The 25,744-nt window shown below is 41.8% G+C and overlaps 1 protein-coding gene across 5 annotated transcripts in view; it reads left to right on the top strand.

Moving 5' to 3' along the window:
• The window catches only part of GRIA4 (glutamate ionotropic receptor AMPA type subunit 4), an 892,311-nt gene that overhangs the window by 780,356 nt on the left and 86,211 nt on the right, over positions 1–25,744 (top strand). For 4 of the 5 annotated variants that reach the window (XM_069202350.1, XM_069202351.1, XM_069202354.1 and 1 more), the window contains exon 9: positions 7,760–7,870. In XM_069202350.1, the coding sequence (XP_069058451.1) occupies positions 7,760–7,870 (111 nt within the window). Of the gene's footprint in view, positions 1–7,759; positions 7,871–9,070; positions 10,252–25,744 lie in introns of those variants that run through there. The other variant, XM_069202355.1, reaches the window with a different exon arrangement.

Here is a 25,744-nt window from a genome sequence, read left to right as displayed (position 1 = left end):
CCCAGAGAATCCAAAAAGAAAGCTCAGGAGATGCTATGCCGTACTAGGCTTCACGGTGGCAAAGAGACGTATAGCTATACATTGGATGGGTTTGCACCCCCCCTAACACGAAAAGCTTGGGAGACGGTTATGCTAGAGTGAGCGGGTGCAGAGGAGGCTCACTTGAAAAAAACAAGGTAGGATGAGAAAGCACAGGATGTTCTGATGGCCTGGGCTGCAATAACACAGACCCTACTGAAATCATTGGATCCAGACCCACATTCTAGTACCCTAGTGCAAGGTATGGGTGGGGTGCTGCAGGGCAGTATTGGGGCTCCAGACTTTCAGTCCAAACAATTGTAGTATCAGAAAATGAATAGGATCAGTATGATGGAATGTGTTGTTGAATCTGTAGAAGCTAAACGTGAGGGAGTGGGAAGAGGAGGGAGGGGCAGAGGAGTTCTTGGCCTGTTTTCGGGAGGTTTGATGCTTCTAACTAACGGATAAGAGGAGAATTACAGTTTCTTCTTTGGACAAGCTGGTGTGCTTTCTGTTATACAAGATCCAGTCTGTATTCTATTAAAACTGTCAATATTTTTTTTGTTATTATCTGAACACTTGAGAAGGCTTAGTGCGCTACTGACGCAAATATTTATGTGTTTGCAATTGTGCTTTGCACAGGGGATGCTTTATTATCCCTTAGTTGAGGAAGAGGTTTTGGTGAATTTCTTAAGGACCATCATTTTCTAAAATGTGGATTGAACAGTTTTTAAAATTGCAATAGCAATAAACCTCATGCAGTAGATTCATGTATACTCGCAGCCCCTGGGCGTATTTCATTATAAACTGCAGCCATGATTTCCAGGCTGCCTGAATGAAAAAGTATCTTTTTTGCAGCAGTGCAATCAATTACCAAATTCTGCAGCCATTTCAAATGAATTCAGCATTGCTCATGATTTACTGGAAGCTAAAGGTATACTTAAAACAAGTACTTTGCTTTTACTTGCAGAGAGGTAGCAATGTGAAACTACTGGTGTACATGGAAGCCTGGAACCCTACTGTACATTACATGGTCTTTCTTATTATGTGACATCCCATGGGCTAATTAGAGAACAATAGTGCTTGGTTCAAAAGCAATTTTGCATATGAACTATAGTTTCATCACTGTCATTCAATTTAAAGGCACTCTTTTTTAGTACCCTTTCATAGCTTTGTGTATTAGCCTCACAACAACTTAAATGAGACTAAAATGGAAATGCCCATTTAAAAGTAGTACAACCAGAAAGGACTGTAGCCTCTGTGTATGTCTGCTGAAAGTGAGTTGGAAATTTCAGGCCAATTAACAATGGGTAAGAGTACGTACTGAGTGCTCTCACAGTTCTACTTCGTGTACTCGTAAATGCTTTTGTGAATGGACAACCAAATCCTTTTTGCATGGTTCAATTTTATGCCCCCGGTCCTACTTAACTGAAACATGATATACAAAAATAACTGCATTCTGTGGTAACTAAGTTGTAGCAAATAGATATTGTCTGTCCTTCATTCAAAATCTGGAGTGGTGGTTCATACGTGTCGAAGCGACCTTTGACCCTGTCACCAGGCAGGTCGCTCCCCCCATCTGCCACTCAGCCCCCTGTGGGTTGAACCTCCGTTGCCACTTTTGCCGTCTGACTACTCGCTCCCTTTTTTCTATTCCCCTGAGCTTGTGCTTCTGTGCCACTTGTTTTTTTTTTCATTCTGTGCCCCTGTGTTTTGCTTTCTGTACCCCTGTGCTCTGTTGTCCCTCTTCCGCCGTCTTTTCCCGCCGTTTTTTCCCTGGGTTTTCCCCTCTGTTTTTCCCCGGGTTTTTCCCTTGCTGCTGAGCCCCTGCTGCCCTGCCCCCTTCACTCCCATTGGCCGCCCCGCTCCCACCTCCCAGCTGCTCCTCCCTCCCTCTGCCCTCATATGGAGGCCGCGCAGCGGGCGCGCCGCTGGCGAGCCGAAGGCGCGCCTAAGGCAAGCCCGTCTGTGCCCGTCCGCGCCTGGACCGCACCCAGCACCAGAACCCCTGGAACCCGCACCCCCCGCAACGCCAGACTGCAGTACAACGCAAGCACCCTCCACGCACTCAACACCAGATGAGACCACCCCTGCTACCGGGCCACCCCGAAACGCACCCAGGGGCCTTTCACCTGCCGGAACTGCAGATTCACCAGCATCCAACCCTCCACACCACCAGCCAGAGAACCCAACCACCTCCGCTGCATCCTCCTCAACACCCGCTCCGCTCGCAAGCACGCCATCGAACTTTGGGACCTCCTAGACTCCACTGCCCCTGACGTTGCCTTCCTGACGGAGACCTGGCTGAACGCCACCTCAGCACCAGACATTGCCATAGCCATCCCACAGGGCTACAAGATCTCCCGCAGAGACCGCACCAACGGAGTGGGAGGAGGAATCGCCATCATCCACAAAGACTCCATCAAAATCTCAACGAACACCGATGACACCCTCACCACCGCCGAGCACATGCACTTCCAGATCCACACCACCCCAACACCACCCTCAGAGGAACTCTCATCTACAGACCTCCCGGACCCCGCCCACAGTTCAGTGACACCATCGCTGACCTCATCAGCACCCACGCCCTCGCTTCCACGGACTACATCCTCCTCGGGGACCTGAACTTCCACCTCGAGAACAACAACGACGCCAACTCCACCGCCCTGATCGCCAACTTCGCCAACCTCGGACTCAAACAGCTAGTAACGACCCCCACTCACGCCGCTGGACACACGCTTGACCCCATCTTCTCCGCAAGCCCCCACGTCTCCTTCAACCACACCACCGAACCACACTGGACCGACCACAGATGCGTCCACTTCACCTTCAGAAAACCCACCACACACCACCGCACCCAACAGCTTACACGCCGCTGCTGGGGCAAGGTCACAGGGGATCAACTGAGTACCGCCCTCGCCCTGAGATCACCCACTGACCCCACCGACCCAGACACTGCCGCGACCAACCTCACACAGTGGATCAACGACTGCGCCAACACCCTCGCCCCTCTCAAGACCTTTACAACCAACCACACCAACAAGAAAGCCGCCTGGTTCACCGAGGACCTCCGGATCTCCAAGCACACCTGTCGGAAGCTGGAGAAGAAATGGCTCCACGACCGAACACCAGACAACCACACAGCCCTCAAGAGCGCCACCCGCAGACATCACCAACTCATCAGGACCGCCAAGAAGACCGCCTTCAAGGACCGCCTAGACAACAACGCACACAACACCAAAGAGCTCTTCAGCATCGTGAAAGAACTCTCCAACCCCAGCTCCATCACCAACGACATCCCGCCATCTCAAGACCTGTGCGACTCCCTGGCCACCTTCTTCCACCGCAAGATCACTGACATCCACAACAGCTTCAACCCCGACCCCCCCTCACCCACCACCGAGTCCACCACCCCTGCGACTACCACTCGCACCAGTCGCCTGACCGTCTGGTCCAGCGTCAGCGACGAAGACACCATCAAAACCATGAACTCCATCCACTCCGGATCCCCATCGGACCCCTGCCCTCACCACGTCTTCAACAAAGCCAGCACAGCCATCGCGCCCCACCTCCGGAAAACAATCAACTGTTCCTTCGAGACAGCAACCTTCCCAGAAAGCTGGAAGCACGCCGAGATCAACGCCCTTCTGAAGAAGCCCAAGGCAGACCCCAAGGACCTCAAGAACTTCCGTCCCATCTCCCTGCTCTCTTTCCCGGCAAAAGTGACCGAGAAGATTGTCAACAAACAGCTGACCCGCTACCTCGAAGTCAACAACATCCTGGACCCGTCCCAATCTGGTTTTCGCAGTAACCACAGCACCGAGACCGCCCTCATCGCCGCCACTGACGACATCCGGACCCTGATGGACAAAGGAGAAACAGCTGCCCTCATCCTCCTGGACCTATCAGCAGCCTTTGACACGGTCTGCCACCGCACCCTATCAGCACGCCTCCATGACGCCGGTATCCAAGAGAAGGCCCTGGCCTGGACCATATCCTTCCTCTCCGGCAGAACCCAGAGCGTCCGCCTCCCACCCTTCTGCTCCAAAACCACTGAGATCATCTGCGGCGTCCCACAGGGATCCTCCCTCAGCCCGACACTGTTCAATATCTACATGGCCCCCCTCGCCCACGTCGCACGACAACACAACCTCAACATCATCTCCTACGCCGACGACACCCAGCTGATCATATCCCTCACCGAAGATCCCGACACCGCCAAAGCTAACCTCCACCGAGGAATGAAGGCCATAGCCGACTGGATGAAGGACAGCAGACTGAAGCTGAACTCAGACAAGACGGAGGTCCTCATTCTCGGACCCACCCCATCAGCCTGGGATGACTCTTGGTGGCCCACGTCACTAGGCACAGCCCCAGAACCCACAGACCACGCACGCAACCTGGGGGTCATCCTCGACTCCACTCTCTCCATGACCAGGCAAGTCAACGCCGTCTCCGCGTCCTGCTTCAACACCCTCCGTATGCTCCGCGGGATCTTCAAATGGATCCCCCTTGACACGAGAAAAACCGTTACCCAGGCCCTCATCACCAACAGACTCGACTACGGGAACGCCCTCTACTCAGGAACTACAAACAAGCTCCTGAGACGACTCCAACGCATCCAGAACGCCTCGGCCCGACTCATCCTCGATGTCCCCCACCGCAGCCACATCACACTCCACCTGAGAGGCCTGCACTGGCTCCCCATCAACAAAAGGATCACCTTCAAGCTCCTGATCCACGCACACAAAGCACTGCACAACACCGGACCCACCTACCTCAACAACCGACTCAGCTTCCACACCCCCACCCGAAGCCTCCGCTCAGCCAACCTCGCCCTCGCCACAGTCCCCCGCATCAGAAAAACCACCGCCGGCGGCAGATCCTTCTCCTACCTCGCCGCCAAGACCTGGAACACTCTCCCCACCATCCTACGACAGACACAGGACCTGCTGGCCTTCAGAAGACTCCTCAAGACCTGGCTCTTCGACCAGTAGCACCCCCCCTCCCCAGCGCCTTGAGACCCTTGCGGGTATGTAGCGCGCTTTACAAATGCAGTGATTGATTGATTGATTGATTGAAAAGCACAATGACATGCTTTACAATACAACCATGTTTTTAATTTTAATTTGCTACTCTTTTGTAGCAGATGGTAAGCTAATGTTAAAGACATGTGGTACATGCTAGGCAAATTGACTATTTCATAAAGCCCCATTAGCTGTGGAGTCTTTCAATGGGTATGATGAATATTCTACTTTGTGGTTTCCAATGAATACAATCCCAAATCTTCAAGAGGTATGGAAGATTAAACTAGCTAGTGATCTCCAGGAAGGTCATATTTGTATGGAACTATCCTTGTATACAAAGGGGGTTCCGCTAGGAATAAGAAAATGCTTCCCTTCACTCATCCATTCTATAGACTGTAGTATTTACCCTACTGATTGGATGTTATTTGCAGATGACTTTTTTCCCTTAAAAAGACTCATATATTTGGCCAATCCATATCTGAAGTTGAACCACAAATAGGTGAATTATCTGCCCTTTTGTAAGGAAACTACATTGGGCTGCTTGATGTGGATGGCACACATGATGATGGACCTTAAGCTGTGAAAAATATTATATTTATTGAGTGAATACACCAAGTAAAATGCCTTAATCAGAAATCTAAAACAGAAGCATAACAATACCAACATTCACCCTCAAACAACTCCTCATTGAAGTCATGGCCTCCTCATCCTTTTTGTGCAAACTCCTATGGCTCTCAGAGCCCTAACTTAACCATGTTGACTTGATGGCTATCATTAGAGCTCTTGGCCAATGTTTATCTGTTGGTGTTATGGTCATGGCCAATTCATCTAGCTTTGCTCCTAAATGCATCTTCCATTCTTGCTCCACTTAACCTCAACTGCTCTTCAACAAAGTAACTGTGTGGAGATGGAACAACCTTCCAAAATGAAACAATTTAAGAAGGACCCTTGCACCAATCATTTAATGCAGCCGATAACTTTGTAAATCATGTTACGCCCAATAGAAAAAGTGCCCCATTCATAATCAACCCATTGCTGACACCAGTGCCAAAAGTATACATGGTGCAATAACTCGGGTGCACATATTTGAATCTCTCCGTGACACATTACTCATGTGACCCACCAGTGAAATTGAGTGGGCAAGTAGTCCAAATCCATAACCTAACATGCATTCCTAGCACACAGCAGTGATTCCAGGGAATATGGAGATCCTGGCCTTCCTCTAATGCAATATTGGAATATTGCTAAAACGAAGCAGAAATTCAACAGCATTGTGGAAAAAAAATTGCAAAGTAGACAAGACTAGAACTGAAACCTAAGGGTAGGTAAAATAGTAAATGTAAGCACAGAATATGAAAGTCTAGCATCATGAAAGAAAAATAGATGGAAGATGAGGGAAGTGCCATAAGTGACCATGCAGAGGTAAGAATAGCTGTTAAAAGCAGTGTCCTTAAAATAATGGAAATGTTCCTTCTTTGAGGTTTCCATTGAGCTGTGCTGCTGCAGGCATACCTACTATCTGTAGTGCCCCTTGTGTCTGCTTCCTCTTATGTACCTGGAGAACAAGTTCCAAAATGTGTCCACAAACAGCATATTTTGTCTTTGCAGTGGCATTGAAGATATTTGATTAAAAAAAAAAAATTCATTGCCCCAAATATAATAGTGGTTCTCCAACATCTGTCTATTCAGATATGCTTCCAATCTACATTGTGATGGGGTGTGTAATAAGCAAAGCACAGTATTGCCCTGGGCCTAGGGTTTTTCCTCATTATCAAATGAGCTCCAGCACAAACCCATAAACTATGCGAAATGTTCATTTTGCCCTATTGTAGGTAGACCAGAAAGGTCCCGGGTTGTCAAGTTATGCACAGCCTTTACTCATCGTCTTTATGCATTTACACTTTGGGTTGAGACAACAAATATCTATAGGCAAGTACGTACCTTTGTATTCCTTTGTTATATGGGCATGTTGATGTGTAATAATCAATTTTATTTGCTGGTACAGTTTATTTATATGCATACGTGAGTTAACCATCACTCAGTAGCTTTGCTTGGCCCCCTTAAAGCCCTGGGAGCACCTTTTGTCTGGAAACAACTACATTAGTCACCCAATCCAATTCAACCAAAAGAAGCATGGGGAAAACCCCTAGACATTGAGGCTCACAACCCTGAAATATCTTACAACCACACTGCCAACTAGATTTTAGGAAAGCCTTAAAGATATGCACCCCCCCCCCCTTTATAACTAAGACCTACTCCTCCAACTTATACTTAGATCATTGTCTGAAGATATTTTAATTTTGTCTTACGAATATACTCTGTGATATTCAACCCGTAACTCCATCTGTAGTTTTTCGGTTGCTATGTATTTAACCTTATGTTGGTCAACATATTTTGACTTCTTTATGTTGTATTGTCATAAACTTATTTTTTGTTGATTATTGCTTCTCTGTCCAGACAGTGCAAGTCATTTAACAGGTTCAGATTTCTTATTAAGGACATTTACTACCACTTTATGTTTCATAAATCCATTAAAATCTATATTGACTCACAATAACAGCTGATAACTTGCTTCTCTGGCATTATGATTTGAACATGAGTTTCAGGTAAAAAAGACCATAGTGATGGAGCATAATCATTTGTGAATAACATGCATCTTCTTAAAGCATTCTCTAAATCTTTGCATCGTACCAATCCATATTTTTGTTTTGTAGGTTGGTTTCTGGAATGACATGGATAAGCTTGTTTTGATTCAGGCTGAGCCACAGGCTGGGAATGGCACTTCAGCCATTGAGAACAGAACAGTAGTTGTTACAACAATATTGGTAAGTCTTTTTTTGGGACTGATTTTAACATGTTCTATATACATCCCCCTCTGGTTCCTTTCTGATTAATTGCATTTGACTGTAAGGGGATGTTGCAAAATACTTATAATTGATCAGGGAAACGTTTTTCACATATATGTAGGTTATGCTCTGAACTATTTAAGAATAAACTGAAAGAAAATTAAGTTATTTTCTTTACATTTTCAAACAACCCACATGCTTTATTACCATGCTAAGCATCTCTGGAAAGTTAAGAGTATTTCAGTCTGGGATGTTTGTATGTTACTGTCTAAGGCTACAAGGAGGGCCCATCTAACCAAAGCAAGAAGAAAGAGGAAGAATTCCTGTCAGCCTCATCTCCCATGACATGCCATATGCACAGACACTTTATTTATAACAGTTTACAAAACAGTCATACATTTTTTTATTTGTAGTCCTGTAAGATATTTTAAAAAAAAGCATAGGCCCCAGGAATTAGAAATTGTTTTCATGTTAATTCCATTTTTATAGGTAGGACCTCATTGTCAGTTTAGTGCAGTCTGTAAGGTTAGTACATTACCACCTTTTCACTTAATACTATCAATGAAATGTGTTGTTAACTTAATCAGTTTTCAAGTGTTGTATTGAAAATGCTGAAACAGTAATGTACCTTGTGCAAATTATATGTAGTTTCAACCTTTATTTAACAGGGTATTCTTATTTTCAAGCCAGACACTCCATTTTAAAAACTAATGCCACATAGAACTGTCAAACAAATTACCTTTAAGTGTCTACATTTAGGAATTCCATATTTCACATTTGTTTTCCTCCAAAGTCATTGCCTGCCTTATTTGGGAGGTATCATTAAAATATTTGCAAAGGAGAAATTGTCTGACTTGAGATAAGAGAATACTTGCCGTCTGTAGCACTCTTCAGCAGTGCATGTTTAAGACTGTAAACTGTAACGCAAAAGCCTTGTACAGAAACACTGAAAAGTTTTATTAAAATGTTCATTAACCCCCAGAAGTACTTCTGGCAATAAATCCCGTCCAGTCATTTTAAATGTTAACTAATCAACATGCATTTCAAAACATAGTGCATAAACCGATTTTTTGTTGTGACGTGCATGGGACCTTTTAAAATATTAGAAATATATAAATATTTTACCTGAAGGAAACAGTAATAGAAACTCATACTTCAGTACAGTCCTCCTCTTTTCAGCCTCTGATGAAGAATCCAATTTTAAGAAATTGACCAAGAAAGAAACGATTTCCAAGATCCTGCGAACATTCCTTACTCTGGCTCAAGTATTACTCTCCACTGTAGTTATCTTAAACTCATTTTTCATATGGATTACTGTCTTGACTGCATGACCAGGCATTGGAACATTGACAGTAACCACTCTGCACCATTCTGAATTAGTTAAAACAGCAGAAGAGTGAACACCTAAGGTGTTGCAGATGTGATGAGTAAAATAAATATAACACGCTGTTGGGTGGCTTTTACCAATAGATCCCAATCCCTATGTGTTTTATGAGGCTAATGTGCATGAAGTGTGTAAATACCCATCTCCAAAGTTAGGAGGAACACGTAAGAAGTATGAATTTGTGTTCTTATTTGCCCCAAGACTCAATATGCATTGTTTTAAAAATGTATGGCTTTGTGTATTGCTTGCAGTGAAAGATATTGATGTGCAAAGCAAAATGATAATCTAAAGAAAGCTTTTTTTGTTTTTTTTATAAAAAAGCATTGTCAGTAGCACTTTTGAACCAATAATCTGATGGGATTGAAAAGCATGGCAATTTTTTTGTGCAGGTTCCCAAATGCCATTGTTTCAAATAACTGCAGTTTTTTATATTGTGTTGTTCAAATATGCAATGAGTTAAGAAGTGAGGTTGCTGTCATTATATATTCAACATAGATACATTCTAGTCTTGTGATAAATACCAAACACATTAAATTACATTCCTGTGGCATGTCAAAGTCAGATTGCACTTATTTGTGCTGACGTATGAACACTACATGTCGCACAATGAGAAGAGGATGAACACTACTTTTTCCACTTCATATTGAAGGAAATTTGACTCAGTGTACTCTAAGTGCAGAGAGATAGCAAAGGTGTCTAGCATTTGTTATTTCCTGTGTTGTTGGGTAAAAACATATTTTTTTGTAACGCAATATTACTGGTTCCTGTTATAGGAAAGAATGTTAACAAGTACAGTGCCCAAAATTAGAGGACATATAATTTCAAACTGTTGTAAAGTAAAAATGTAAAAAGCCTTTAATATATTTAGCATGGCATATGTTAGTTTTTCAAACATAAACTAACTTTATTATCTTTGTACCACATTTCTGTATGTAGCACTTTGCTTCATTGTGTTGTAATGTTTAACTTTACCATCAAACAATAAAAAAAATCAAATGAGATAAAATATGTATGGTATTTGAGTTTTCAATAAAAACACTAATGAGTTGTGCCATAATATGAAACTGCATAGTATTGTAATGTAATTTTGAATGTTAGTTTGCTAATGATGATAAAGAAAGGAAGTTATTGGTGCGGTCCACTTCTGACCATTCATTTTTCATTATAATACATGGTGTTTGCTAATATAAAATTATATAAAAATACACGTTTTTATGTTATGTGATCAGAAATGCTTTACAACATAAGACAGCAGTTTTTCCATGAAAAGGCTATCTGGGTATTGAATCAAACACTGAAGTTGCATTACACATAAAGAGGAGAATGAGTTTAAAGCAATAATTGTGATAAAGATGCATATTTACCAATGTAATTTCCAAGCTCCCACGCTTATCAACACACATATATCAAAATAACTTCCACAAAACTAAATCTTAGCAGTCATAAGTAACTCCCTTATGTTAGGAGTGTGGCAATATAAAATAAATTACGTCAGATTGTAAAAATAAAAACAAATGTATAAACGGAATGAATATCCACATTTATTTGAAAAAGTATCTTACAGTAAAATGTTGTACTTTAATTTCTTACATCTTACATAATGAAACACCAAAATCAGTATTCTACATTTTTTGTTATAAATAGACATTTCTCAGATTTCCCAGTGTGTTTCCAGAATAGATACTTTAAATAATTTGTATTATGTCTTTTAAAGATTGTTTTCCTTAATTTGCCTCATGTAAACCCTGAGTAGATGGTAGTTATGTATATCTTTATGCTTCTACCATGTAGGCTAACACCAAACATAATTTATGATAGCACTTTTAATACTGTTTAACTTTGTTAAAGAAATAGAAATATAGCAACAGTTCTACATTAATTGAATTAGCCTCATTTATTTATGCCTAAAAAGTTCATGAAAACCTCTTTCTTTGTTTACATTATTGTAGGGACATTACAAACAAAATCAAATCAAGATGAAAATTGCATATAATATTCTGCTTTAATTATTATGCTATATTGGTATTTATTAATGTGGTATTATTGGAGAGTACAGTTCCCCAACACTGTATACATTGGTTAGATGGTTCTTAACTAATCTAAACACAATACACACATTAGTAATCAGTGTCAAACAGGCCTAATATTGTCAATGGTATTATACGAGAAAGTACCCAGTTACATTGAAAGGCATGCTCTTCTTCAAAGAGAATGGAATTGGATCAGTCTCTAGATGGTTTAAGGTACCTTTTTCCACACATTAATTTACAATAGTGAACATCTGCTTATGACCCAAATTGTGTCCAATAATATTTCACAGGCTTGTGTACTGATTATGCCATGTTTTCATGTTAGTCTCGATAATGATTATAACAATTCATATGTGCAACAGCAAAACACTGAAAGTTCCTTAATTCACATATGTGAGCATTGTTGCCTGTCTAATTTTGATTTTAAACTCATTTATATAGTTCCACCAAATATTTTACATATTACTTTTCATATTAAACATATGATACTTACAGAATTGTGCCAACCTTCGCCATTAAAGTACCTGCATGTAATTATTAATTAAACAATAATTTCTCTGTCATTAGTGGATACATCATCTTGTATAGATGTCAGTATATTCACTGGGTGAATCCCACATACTCCTGTCACTCTTTTATGTTTATTACCTCAATCTCTTAGATTAGCCCAGAAGTTATACTTGAAACATGCTACGTGATTCAGCTCTGTTGCTATCTGAGTGAACTTATCTCATTTAAGTATACTTGCCTGTAGTATATCACTATTATTCAATTACAACCCTTTATATAACCAAAAAGTAAATATGATATTCAGACATTTACTTTAACTATTCACATATCTTTATCCTACGTCGAAACCTTTTATCAACCTCTTCTGTCAATGTTCACATTCTGAGGTTCATAGCTAAGATTAGCCCTCATACTTCTATTACTACTCTTTGGATGAACACTGCTGCAACTTCATATGTTTCATTAATATTTTTCACTTTTGCATTAGAACTTTGTCTGAATAGTCTGAATTAACTCAATGTTTTCCTATTTACTACATTGCATTAATTGTTGAGTTCAAATTACCATTTTGTTATGTGTGACTTAGTTTAGCTAGTCCTTCTATAATGGTTGAGATATCTAACCCTGACACATTTTATAAAGTGGATTTTTGTGAGTCATAACATTGTGGCCAAGGTACACACAGGTTTGTGGGAAAGTTAGTCTAAATTCTAAATGTTGAGCTCATATTGCAAAGTCCTGACTCACAAAGGTAGCTTACAATTTGAGTAATTTAATCTTTTGAGTATGTTTGCTACTTTTTGCTTATTCACAAAATCTGGGTGTACAGATAACAATAATTTAATTTTAAAAAGTATAAACAAAGGAGTATATATTTAGCATTTATTTATACTATACTTTATTACCATATTTTGAAAGTAAAAATGAAGGCAAAACACCTTTTTTGTTTTCTGTACATGTGAATATATTTTTTTAATTTAAACTTCAGAAAAATATTTTTAATTTAATAATTCATTTCATTAAAGATTTATTTCAAACTTACGTTAATATTACGGTAGTATTTTTTTTATTTTCTGTGGCATTTAAAATACACATTTAAATGAATTTATATTAATATATGACATAAAAGTAGTTTTAATATTTATCTTCAAGTTGAAAAATCTTTTTTATTTTTTCCTGAACTCTGGAATGGGAAGATCCTTCCGACTGTGGAGTTTCCCTGTGGTAAACTATAGGAAACATTTTTAAAATATTTTGTTTGCCTATGATGAACAAAGCCAAATGGAAGATCAACACAAAATGATAAGCATCACCTTTATCCAATGTCCATAGAATGTTCTTGAGTACTTTTGTTTCAGTGCTGCATTTAAGGTAGAATCCACATAGAAATGAATGTAGCAGAGTTGGTTCTGTTAGCCATATGAGGCAGAGATTGGGTAGAGACAGTTTTCTCAATACATTTCTCTTTCAATGGAGGCCTGGAGACTGGTCTTAAGTTCTAGTGTCTCCTGGATAAAGATTTTCTTTGTCAGGAGAGCAGTATTCCGGTCATATGTTATTCAGAAAGGGAATATTTTTTTTTTTCTTCTTTTAAGGATTTGATGATTCAAAGAATTAGTCCGGCACTGTTATGAGCACATCAGTTTATTAACGTGGAACCACCGAGTCATCAGCATAATGGATGAGTGGAGCATATATTTTCAGTAGTACAAGTGAGTCTAGTTGTTGAAAGGATGGGTATTTTCAGATAATTGTCACCATTATGTGAAGGGGGGTAATGTTTGAGAGCTCAATGTCAGTATTTCATGGTTTTTCAAAGTTATTAGCAAAAATGGTTAAGCTGAGATTGATGTAATCTTTAATATTTTTTAAGAGAGATTTAGGATAATTTACAACATTGTTAATCTGTTTGGGAAATAATTTGCTTTAGTGAGCATTGTCACTAGGGAGGTCGTGGAGAGAAATCTTCGAGTCTAACAAGTTCAACATTTAACTGCTCAGAATCTTTAAACATGTTTGAACATGCTTATTATTACACTATATCAGTAAAGAGTAAAGTTAAAAAACATGTTTCATTAGCTTGTTTTCTTTATTGTTTGTCCAAATTGTTTAGCAGCTATAGGAAAGTGTATTATAATTTGGAGTGGAAGTGAGTCCATCATACTTAAAAAAGTCTACAAACTTGTTAGGGTGAAACACAGTTTCAATAACTTAAACCTGTCCTGAACCACCTGTTAGCTATGGCACAAAGCAGGCAGGCTTAACTTAGGAAAATGTGTGCAGTATTGAACAGTAAGAAACAGTACAAACATCAAAACAAATACAATAAAAATTCCTACAACCAATTTATAAAAAAGGAGAAAGAACAGCAATCAGCATAAAAACTGCCACACAACAGAAAAATAAAAAAAGAGGAACCAGATATATGATTTTTTAAAGTTTTAAGACAAAAATGTGACAAGAAAAAGTAAAGACCCAATCAGTGGTCGCTGTTGATGGCTTATTGGGACTTAGGTGTCATTTCAGGCTGACCACGATGCAGTGCAGGACAGATAACCATTCGGTTCTTCCCATTCAAAGATTTTACCTTGTGACTTAGTCTATTAAATGGGAGTTGAAGTCCTCCAGTGGGCAAGGCTGTAGTATGCATCTGTCGAATTCCTGTTTTGGAGCCAAATACGTACTGGGTGAGGTCCCGCTGAAGCTGCTGATTTTGGCAGGAAAAGCTCAGCACGTGCACATTTTGCAGAAGCTGAAGTACTCGGATGAAGTGAGTAGTTTTCACTCCTTCACCCAGTCAAGATAGCTACCTTCAGACTTGAAGCCTCATTACAAGTTGAGCAGTTGAACCTCCACAAATCCAATACGGCAGTGGTGAGGCGGTCATTAAGCTGGCGGCCTCACCTCCATTGTATTACGATGTTTTCACCCAACTGACCATCGAAAAGTCATATTACAACATTTCTGATGGCCAGCCCAGTGGAAACAGTACAGCAACATTGGCCTCGCCTCCAACAGAGAGCCAAGGTCAATGCCATCGCACACAACACCCTGGGAATATGCACTATCTGCCATAACAGACAATGAGCATTCCCACAGTCCTGGCAGTGGCCCCCAGCATTGCTTATCCACCAGTCTTTTCATGGCAAGAACCCTGACATGAAAAGGCTGGCGGAAAGCAAACTTGGCACCCCGTGGCTGACCATAACTTTGACCACTGCCAACCCATTCAGATCCCTGATTTCAGTAGAGACGCCGGTCTCCTGGTGGATCGTGGTCCGACAAACTCATAATTAGTCCCTTAGTCTTTTTTATGGAACTCAAACTCCACCAGCGTGACAAGTCTGGAGCTGTATTTGACTGAGTCCTCTTGAAATCAGTCACTGTTACTGCTAAGTACAGCTGAAACATCAGAGGTCTTGAAAGTCCTAAAACTTTTTAAGTCATAACTTTTCAGAGTTTCTTGAGCAGTTCCTCTTGGTGACTTCTATGTATCGCAGGCCCTCAAGAATAGCACTGAGGGGTCATGTCCGACTCTGTCAGAGACCAGCACCAAGGTCCAGCCCAGTTCTAGTTGCTACTAGTCAGTAGGACACTTCAAGGAAAATGCCTCCTTCAGTTTGTTGTGTCTCTGAAGCCACACCAGAGATAAGTCAACTGACCCTGGAGTCCACTTTGTAATGCTGGTAGCAGTGACAACAGAACCAATCATTCAGGTCTGCACACAGGTCTCAAGCAGCAGGTCCAGTCCTCTTCTTTTTTTCCGCTGGTTCAGAGAGAGTTCTCACAAGCTGCGGGTGAGGAGCCAGCTTTGTAGGTTTCTCTAGCCAGAGGGTGGGTGCGACTCAGAAGTACTCCCTAACCATTGAGAAAAAAAGTTCCCAGGGACAACCCTTCCCACTTTTCCAGACACATTCTGTTTGCCTTAATGAGAACTATTCCACAGTACACTAGTGTGAGACAAATCTAATAATCTTTCTTCTGCTGAAAGGACTTTCTGAACCAGCCTGGGTGTACTTAGAGAAATGAGCAACCCTTCTTCTTCAGCTACACCAAGTGCTTTTGGGATCAGTTCATCTTCCCCACCACTGAGTTGGTGACAGGTTAGCTATTGAGTGCCTACAGAACAAAGGCTTCTCTTCCTCAGATCTCCCTTTACACTTAACTGTGACTATGCAGGGCTCACCTTGGTAAGTTTCATGTCAAAATCCCAGACCAGCTCCACCCGTGGCAGGTCTCCCTGACTCTGCCTACAGTCATGTCTTTTGCCCGTGTGTGCCTCATTTTGCCTAGTGACAATAGCAGGTGTGCTACCTGCTAGCCTCTGAGTCTTCTTCTTTGCTGTATTTGTGTTGGCCTAATTTTTGCTTGGTATAAATAGCATTCGTGCTGCCTGCTAGCCTCCTTTTCTTTGCCATATTTGCACCTCACTGTTATTTTCCTGTCTTACTGAATTCAGGTTTACTAATACTTTCCACTCCGTTTTAGAAGCGGCCTGCTCCTTTTCCATCCACTTTGTTCCTGTCTGCTCACTTCACTGGTTCCAGCCACCCATCACCCAACCCCCCTCCCAGGACCTACTTGATGGAGGCCGCAGCGCGGGCATGTGAAAGGTGCACCAAAGTCAAGCCCGTCTGCATCCATCCGTGCCTGGACCACACCCAGTGCCAGGAACCCTGACCCTCTGGCCACCCACAGACACTTCTCTGCAGAACTTCAAGCCCTGGACATAACAACACTTGCTGCCTCACCTCTCCTCCATCAATGGTAGGACCCCTTTTTAATGCCTCTAAGCAGGCGTTAAAAATGGTGAAAAAAATGATGCAAAGAAAGCCTTTAACGCAAGCATAATGTGGTGCAAGAGGTTACAAAGTGGTGCAATGCATGCATTCCGCCACTTTGTAAATTTGGTTCGCCATTTTTGCCATAATATTGCCACATTAGAGTAAAAGAATTACGCTATTGTGGCAATATTATTGCGCAACGGGTTATTAAATCTGCTCCCTGGAGAGCAACGACCTGATGGACACTTCCCAATCTATTTTACACGTGAGCTACAGCACCAAGACCGCCCTGATTGCTGCCATCAGCAACATTAGAACGGGGAGAGACAGCGGCCCTGATCCTTCTCGACTTCTCAACTGCATTCAATACCGTATCCCACTACACCCTTAACAAGAGACTCTACCACATTAGGATCCATGGAGATGCACTCAAATGGATCTCATCCTTCCTCACAGGACGAACCCTGAAAATCCACCTACCACCCTTTCACTTAGTAAGCCAAGAGCATCATCTGCAGCGTCCCTCAAGGCACATCCCTCAGCCCCAACCTGTTTAACACATATATAACGCCCCTAGCCAGCATCATCACAACCCACAGCCTCAACATCATATCCTATGCAGACGACACCCAGCTCATCCTCTCTCAAGACCCCTCTACCTCTAGGACCAACTTCCACAAATGCATGACGAGCATTGCCGATTGGATGAAGCTAAACACAGACAAGATAGACGTACCACCTCCCCGTGGAATAACACCTGGCGGCCTGCTGAAGTCAGACCCACACTGAAAGACCATACCCGCAACCTCTGCAACCTCAGCATCATCCTGGACAGCACATCTCACCATGAAACACCACATCAATGCATTCCACACCCTCTGCATGATCCGAAAGATCTTCAGATGGCTCCCCGTCAACACAAGGAAAGCAGCCCCTCAACCCTAGTCATTAGCTGGCTGGACTAGGGCAACACATTCTGTGCAGAACTCACCACTAAGCTCCTAAAATGACTCCAGACAGTACAAAACTCAGCTGCCAGACTCATTCTCGCCCTTCCCAAACTGATCCACAACACCCCTCACCTCAGGAACCCACTCTGGCTCCCCATTTAGAAAGGATGCCAATTCAAGATGCTGATACACGCCTACAAGGCTCTCCATTACCAAAAAAGTGAGCATTAGTATTATTTACTTTAGCTTCTGTTAAGCCTCTGGGGAACCCCTGGACTCTGTGCGCACTATACCTCATTTTGGTATAGCATATACCGAGCCAACTTCCTACAATGTTACTGAAGGTAAGTAACTTGCTCATATGGTAGAGACAAACTAGAACGTCCTGCAGGACCGCACGGACGAAATGCCCATCCCTGCCGACCTGACTATCCAGGCAGCACTGTTTTGCAAAAGTGTGAAGGGATGACCACACTGCTGCCTGACAGATGTCTAGGACAGGGGCTCCATGGGGTAACACCATGGTGGCAGCTTTTTTCCTGGTAGAATGGGCTTGTAAACCATCAGGAGGCTATGCTTTAGCCAGGGCGTAGCAGATCTTTATACAGAGAATAACCCAGCGCAAAAAGGTTTGTTTCTGTATTGCCTGAACTTTGTTTGGTTCCACATATCCCACAAGAGTTGGTCATCCACCTGGAACTCTTTTTTGCAGTCAAGGTAGAACGACAATGCCCTTTTTGGGTCCATTGAATTGGACTTTTAATTAGCATTTAAATAGTGTCTAAATTCTTGAAGCAGCGTCTCCCAAACCAGAGATAACAGGGTTAAGTATATGTTTTCATAGGACAGCTACAGCCCTTAGAGTGTAAATAGCTATTGGAGGCTAGTGACTATATAAACATGGCACCATACCCTGTGGGCTACATTGGCTACTTTGAGGTGACTTAGTTAATATTTGAAAGAGTAGTTCTTTCCTGTCAAAAAGCTTTTTTTCACATGTACGCTTGCAGGTTTAAAAGCTGCTTGAGTAATCCTACACAGATAGGTTTGAAGCCATGTCTTCTGTGTCATTCTAATGGATGGCACAATAAGTGCTGCATTCCACATGAAGCATTTGATTTTCTATGCCATGTGTGTATTTTCCTGTACCATATATGATGGCCTTACTATAAAGTTAAATATGTCAGTTAAGGATTAGCCATTTGACCATGTGTTGGTCATCAAAACACATACACTAGGCCTGGATACAGGGTCCCAGTGTGCAGAACTGAAAAACCAACAAAACCAGTCAGCAAAGAAATAGGAGTGAATAACCAAAAAGAGAGACTTTCTTACACTGCCCCCCCACCCAGATAAATGGTGAGGCATCACTCAGCTTTTCCCTTGGTAGTTATTATCACCTAAGTGAAACAGATCTAGAAAAGTCATCTATATAGGCATGCTTGGTTCCAGACTCACATCATACTGAAAGGCCACTCCTTTGAGGAGATCGACTACCTCAAAAGCTTTAGGCCTTCCCTCAATATCTGATCTGACAATACTTCCACTCCGTCAAACTTAGCCCCAGCCACTATCCTGATCCATATTGAACACTTCATATTTGCAGGCCACATCTCGGAGAGGACTATCCCTAGCTTACCTCCCTAGCCCCAACTTAGGCCAGCTGTGCCTAAAAGGCAAGCACCCAAGAGAGGGCACTGACAGCTGTTAGTGTCAGCAACTAGGAAACTGGTCATCCTTGATAGGTAGATGCTTCAATCCTGGGTTTTGAGTAAGCCTCATTTTCCAGCAAGTTGGCTAGCAAGGAGTCACTCATTTGTTCCTAAGGTCTGTCAAGGCTCCTAGGTTTCTTAGAGTGGGCGGCTACAACCTCAGGCTGCAGACAGCCGCCTTCCACACTCACTCCTTCTACCTCAGGGGTGTCACCTTGTGGCTATACAACTGCCTTTTAGCCCAGGAATTCTTGGGTAGATACACAGCCCCCCAAAACGGTGACATATTCTGTGGGATAGCACATAAAACACCTTTAGGACAGCATTGGTCTCGCCAGTGCCAGTCTTTGGGTCTGTTCCTGTCACAGTAGCTAATCTCTGGCCATCTGTCTTCTCACTGTGTACACCTTACTTTTCCTGTGGGTCTCTGACCTCCAACCTAAGGGACAGATCTGCGGTGGACCATCCTGGGTGTTCATGTCCGCTGACTCCCTACCTGCCAGTCGGAGCTCACTGCCAATGATGCAGACTGTGGGCAAGCAGGAACGTATACTCATCCTTCTCTGGACCACTACTTCTCTCCACTCTAGCAATAAAGTGATCAGGCTCTCCCTGTGGGTATTCCTTACCCTACAGATGTTTCTTAGCAGGTACTGTTCTGGAGACATCAACCTTTCCACCGCCTGGGTCTGGGTGACACAAGTTTCTTGCACAGCAGTGACAGGGATCCCATTCACTCTGGCATTCTGAAAGTGATTTGTACCACCCCTTGAGATTGCCAGCTTACTTTTAGGGTCAACTTCGGAATTAAGTAGCAGTAGTACATGACCACTGCCGTACTCTTAAGTAATGCTCCTGAGCCAGTGCTTCACTAAGCACTCCTGTACAGTGCCAACTGATGAGCACCATCTTCTTGCGGAATAAGGAATCCACCCCTCTTGTGCCTTGAGAGTATATAGTCAAAACGAATTCACTTCTCAGAGAGCCTCTTTCCCCTGGGTTCCCAACTTTCTGCTTACTGGTAGTGGTTTGGGACACTTTCTCCTTGTCAGGAATGTGGGACCGTAAAGAGTTCTCTTTGTAACCCGTGTTGCTCCCCTACGTTCACTGCTGTGGGCCTGCTCCTGTTATTGGGATCATTCCCCTGGGGCATTTAGACTCCCTAGTAAGCATCCACACATTGGCTACCTTACCAAGCTGTCTGGGGTCAGTCAGCTTGGAATCCAGTAAATGCTTTTACAACTCTAAAGGGCAGTTACTCAGGTTGTGTTCTTTCATCAACAAATTCTGCAGTTCATCAGAAGTATTCACTTCACTGATCGTCACCAGACCCTTCTGTACTTTTATAGAGGTATCTACAGAGTCTACTCAAGATTGTTATGAGTGTTTGCATGTGTCAAAAACTACACTTCAGGAGTGAGATGAAACCCTTGCAGTTGTGTGTCTTTCAAGTTGGTGTACGCATAAGTTATTTGGACAGGCTCATCTGCGGATTTAAAAACTGCAGGAGTCATTCCACACAGGTTGTCCTGAAGTCATAGTTTCTTTGTCATCCTAGTTAGTGACACAACATATGCTGCAGTCCACTGTGACACTTACATTTTCCATACCATGGGTGCATTCCAGCACCTTGTATTATGTTCTCACCGGGAAATTAAATATGCCATTTATGAGTTAATCCATTTTATCATGGTTGAGGGGATGAACCGAAGTGCCCTAGTGTGCAGAGTTTACAAATCAACAATACCAGTCAACAATGAATATGGATGACCACTCAGAAAGAGGAAGGCTCACAGCCATCATTCTTCTTCAGTACAGTACCATTGAGAATAAATAATAGAGTAGATTGTATTACTACTGAAGGCTAATTCTAACAGAAGCCTGATTTAGTTGCATCAGTGATCCATAAATCATGTAGTGTCCCTTCAACCTTCATTCTATGAGGTCTACAATTTTATCTGATGCGTAGTATGTGAGGTCTACCTTATGTAATCATCTAAATCTCACTATACACATTCTGCTGTTCGTTCATTTTAAGAGAAGATATTGAGGAACAAATTTATTTTCATTCATATTTTGCACAATTTTGGCTAGAGGTGTTTTGAATGTCAAAACTATGAGTAGATGGGAACCCTTATTTCTGGTTTCTGGATCTATGAGCAGGCACGGGAGACTGGTCTGCTTCAATCTAATTTCTTCCCTGTATTGCAACAGATGTATTTCTTACCAATATAGAAAGCCATTGCAGCAGAAGTATTATGTGTGTGTGGTCTGCACAATTATGTCTGGTACAATGTACAGTTCTCATATTGATTCTACATCAAATTTTATTGAAAATAGTTTGTTGATAACGTAAACTCATGACATTCTTTAAAGTTCTTAAAAGTGACTACATTCTTTTAAAGTGTCATGAGTCCTTCTCTTTACATATCCACATTTTTTATGTTGTACCATGCATACAATTGTGTTACTACATATATGTATGTGTATGTATATATATATATATATATATATATATATATATATATATATATATTCACTGAAAACATCAAAGGTTACAGGGAAGTTATAGCTAGAAATTAGCATTTAAAAAACCTTAGAAATTCACTGAAAAAAACAAAGGTTACAGGGTCCTTATAGTTAAGATCGTGCCCTAAGGTAACTATAACTCTTACCCTGTCATGCAGAGTTTTCAGATCAATAATTTTACTGCAAATGTTGCAATGATATTATCAATGATGTCATAGAAGATGCAATTACTGATGTAATATGTGGGGTAATTAGCAGTGCATGGCTAGGGCGCAAGTTATAGTTACCTTAGGGCATGAGTTATAGTTACTTGAAATAATTCTACTATAACAGCTGAATTTCTGTGGTTTTGTATGTGTAAATTCTGATACTACCTATAATGTCCCTGTAACATTTGTTTTTTTCAGTGAATTTCTAAGGTTTTTATTAATGCAGCGGGGGTTGGCCTGAGGGCCTGACCGTAGGCTGTGTTTCCAACCCTGTGCGTGCATCCAACTCCCTGCTGCACATGGGCAAAGTTGGCTGCAGGGCCTGGCCTCAGGCCAGACCCTGCATTCATACCCTCCATTTGCATCAAACCCACCACGTACATTGAATGCCACCCCATGAGGGAGAAGCAAGGAGAAGGCACTCAAAACATGTGGGAAATAGCAAAGAGAAGGTAGTTAAAACTAGGGAAGACAAGGATAACACACACAAATCATGGAGGGAAAAGCAAGGTGAAAGCAGTGCGAAGAAGGGAAAAGCAAGGAGCGGGCACACAAAAAATGGGGGAAAAGGCAGGAGAAAGCACTGACAATGAAGGAAAAGCAAGGAGAGGGCACACAGAAATCGGGTGAAAAAGCAAAGTAAAAGCAGTGAGAACAAGGGAAAAGCAAGGAAAAGGCACTCAAAAACAGGGGAGAAAGCAGGGAGAAGACAGAAACAAGAATGATGAAAATCTGGGCCTTTTGTATTATTTTTGCCACAGATCCATGGATCCACTGCAATTTTGTGGCAACATTTTTTTAAAAAAAAGGTTTTGACCCCCTGCGGGGATCCCCCTACCAGGTCTAGGGGTTCAGGATATTCCTACCTTGCTCCCTTCCAATTTGTTTTTACTTTTGTTTTGGGACTCAACCGTGTCTGAGTCCCAAGATGGATGCCAGCACTTACTGGTTGAAGTGCTGGCAGCCAATCAGATCTCAGCATGAGATCTGTCAGATCCATGGAGGATCCACGTCCCTAGATACACAAATACATTTTTCCTTTACTAACTCCAAAACTGCTGAATGGATTTACACCAAATTACAAAAAGGGCTCTTTCTGGACCAAGAGCTAGCTTTCTGTCACATTTGGTGTAATTCCTTCAGCAATACAGGCTGTAGTTGTTTCTAAAATCCCTATGGGAAATGGCATGGGGACACCCCCTTTTTCTCGGCCCCCGCTTGATGCATTACCCTGAAACACAGCAGCTGAAGTGAGTGGCATACAAGTTTTGAAAGTTTTGTGAAGATTCGTCATATGGCGGCAAAGTTATAAGCAAAACAAACAATGCTTTTATTATGGAAACTAGTTCCTAACTATAACTACCTACTGGTAATATATCAATGGATGATTTTGAATTTGGACACATTATAGTTATAGGGTAGTTATACTTTTACTCTTTTTTTGCGTGGATAAACCTATTCATTGATAGAAATGTGATACTGCAGGATGGGACCATAGATCATACAGAAGAGACTTGGCACACATTTAGGATTCGAGTCATGCTGGTAGTAGGAGATTATAGCAGTGAAAATGATAAAATTCTAATCTGAGTTTCCAGCATCAGTGCAATCACTGATTCATTGGATTGTATATATATGTTCTATCAAGATAAGCTGTAGGACATCTGGGGTAAAATATTTAATTATCATTATCAATCTATGAGAAAAGGATTATCATCAACTAATCGAAGAGAGCTGTTACTCTGTAGCATCACATGTGACATTTTTTTAAACTTTTGATCCCCTTGATCTAGCCACAACTTGAAAGGTACACAGCAGAGGATGAGTTATGAGCAATCGTATACGTCCAGTCCGTATTCAGAATTTGTAACAAAATGAGCAACAGGGCCCTAGTCAGGAGGGCACTGCAGCTTGCACCTCCCATTGCCCTTGCCAGTGCTGCCAATAATAGTACCAACACAACTACTAACCATCACTCTCCTACAAGTGCAACAATTCAAAATATTCCTTGCCCTCAAAGCTGTAAGAATAGCTTGGGTGGCAGGCAGTAGACTGGTATTAGTTTTCAAACTGGTTTTGCTTCCATAAGAACTCAATGTAATGGGCATGATTTCATCCCTTATCTTTTATGTGAAAAAATACCTCACATTTTTGTTTACCTTGGCTCCTATTCACAAATGTGTCACTCTCTCAGGGATTTTCTGAGGCATTTTTAATTCTAGACAGCATCCACCTCTATTAAGAAATTGTGCTGGACATACTGGTATGACAAACATCAATGCTTCCTATGCTGAAATCATATAGTCATCTTGGTGTGAAATATACTATCCTGGCAACTCCTAAATGATCTATCCAGTCCATGTTGTTGCTTGTAGTACATGTATTCAATTGTGTATTTCACATATGATGTGTTTTGCTCATTGGAGCTTTTTCAAGGCTACATACTTTCAGCTATAAACAGAGATAAAGATGTTATTGTTTATCAAATCAAAAAGTAACCACTTTTTCAATGAACATGAGGCATGCATTTTTCTTTATAAACTAAAATTGCCCATATGCATCTGATTATGTGCCTGATGAGTAGTAAGTGTATGTGTACCTAAAATAATGCCTTGAGCTCAGAGTTTTTACATTTATAAAGCAGGCATTTTTTAGCAGCCAGACAGTAGTTAGGTGCTGTATAGAACAAGCTATTTTGTGTTGGCTTAATGTGAGTTTTGCTTACATAGGTTATTCCTTCTAGGTTGTTTGTGTAGGAGTGAGGAACATCTGTCCTCCCTTCAGTCCAAACTTTCATTACAAATGAAAAACGTTTTATGTTCATTTCATGGCATTGAGGTGTTGCACACTCTTGCGTTTTTTAGGTCCTTGACATGTCCTGATGAGTCTTAGGGGCCAACAACCTTAGGTGTATATTCATATCAAAATGTTTTGTATTTCACTACATTAATTTTGTGTCGGATTTGGTTCATTTAATTAATGTTGTTGGGGCTCACATCAATAACTTTATCTCAGTCATTTGTTGATTTTGAAACACACTGTGCGATTGGTAATCACATGTGAATTTTACTTGTGTTGTTTCAGTGAGGTAAATCTAGATATGTAAGTCCTATTACTTGCTTCCACAGCAGGACTCAGTTGTTGTAATTCATAACTGCAGTGCATGAACTGCCGAGTTTCCAATTAAAAGATATTCTAAGGAATAAATGTAATAATTGTAAGGCTGAGTAACATCACTTACCAGATGTCTTGTGTCTTTCAGAAAGCATGAGGTTAACACTTAAAGTTCAGAATTATTCTAATATTATCAGCTCTTAACTTCCCCATTTTAACATCAAATTGCTCCTTCAAAATTAAGCCTGTTTTTTGTCCCTAATCTCTAGTGAAACACCTTAAATCATGTGTTAAGGAAGAAATTGGGCTTTTCTCTGAGTCTGAACCTTCATCTACATACAATTAGGTAGAAAAGGTAGAGAGAGATACAAAACCTGGTCTGTGGCAGTAGAGGTTTCTAGTCTATTTGTGAGCACTGAGTTGTTTAGCTTTTTGTGTTTGGCTACTCACCAACTGGCTGTAGCCAAGAGTCTGGATACTTTCATGGTAGTTCAAGTTGTGAGTCACATCCATCAGCCTAGAGGTTGAAACTATCCCTGATCATGTAGCATGCAGGTGTGTAATAACTTTGAGGGTCCAAAAATGTTAGTTTGTGTCCCAGGGAGCAACAAATCTCAGCTAGAATGCCCTC

The sequence above is a fragment of the Pleurodeles waltl genome, chromosome 8 (assembly GCF_031143425.1).
Source record: "Pleurodeles waltl isolate 20211129_DDA chromosome 8, aPleWal1.hap1.20221129, whole genome shotgun sequence".
In the NCBI taxonomy this organism is placed as follows: domain Eukaryota; kingdom Metazoa; phylum Chordata; class Amphibia; order Caudata; family Salamandridae; genus Pleurodeles; species Pleurodeles waltl.
Note: the sequence above shows the minus strand (reverse complement) of the source record. Positions and strands in the feature narration are given on the sequence as shown.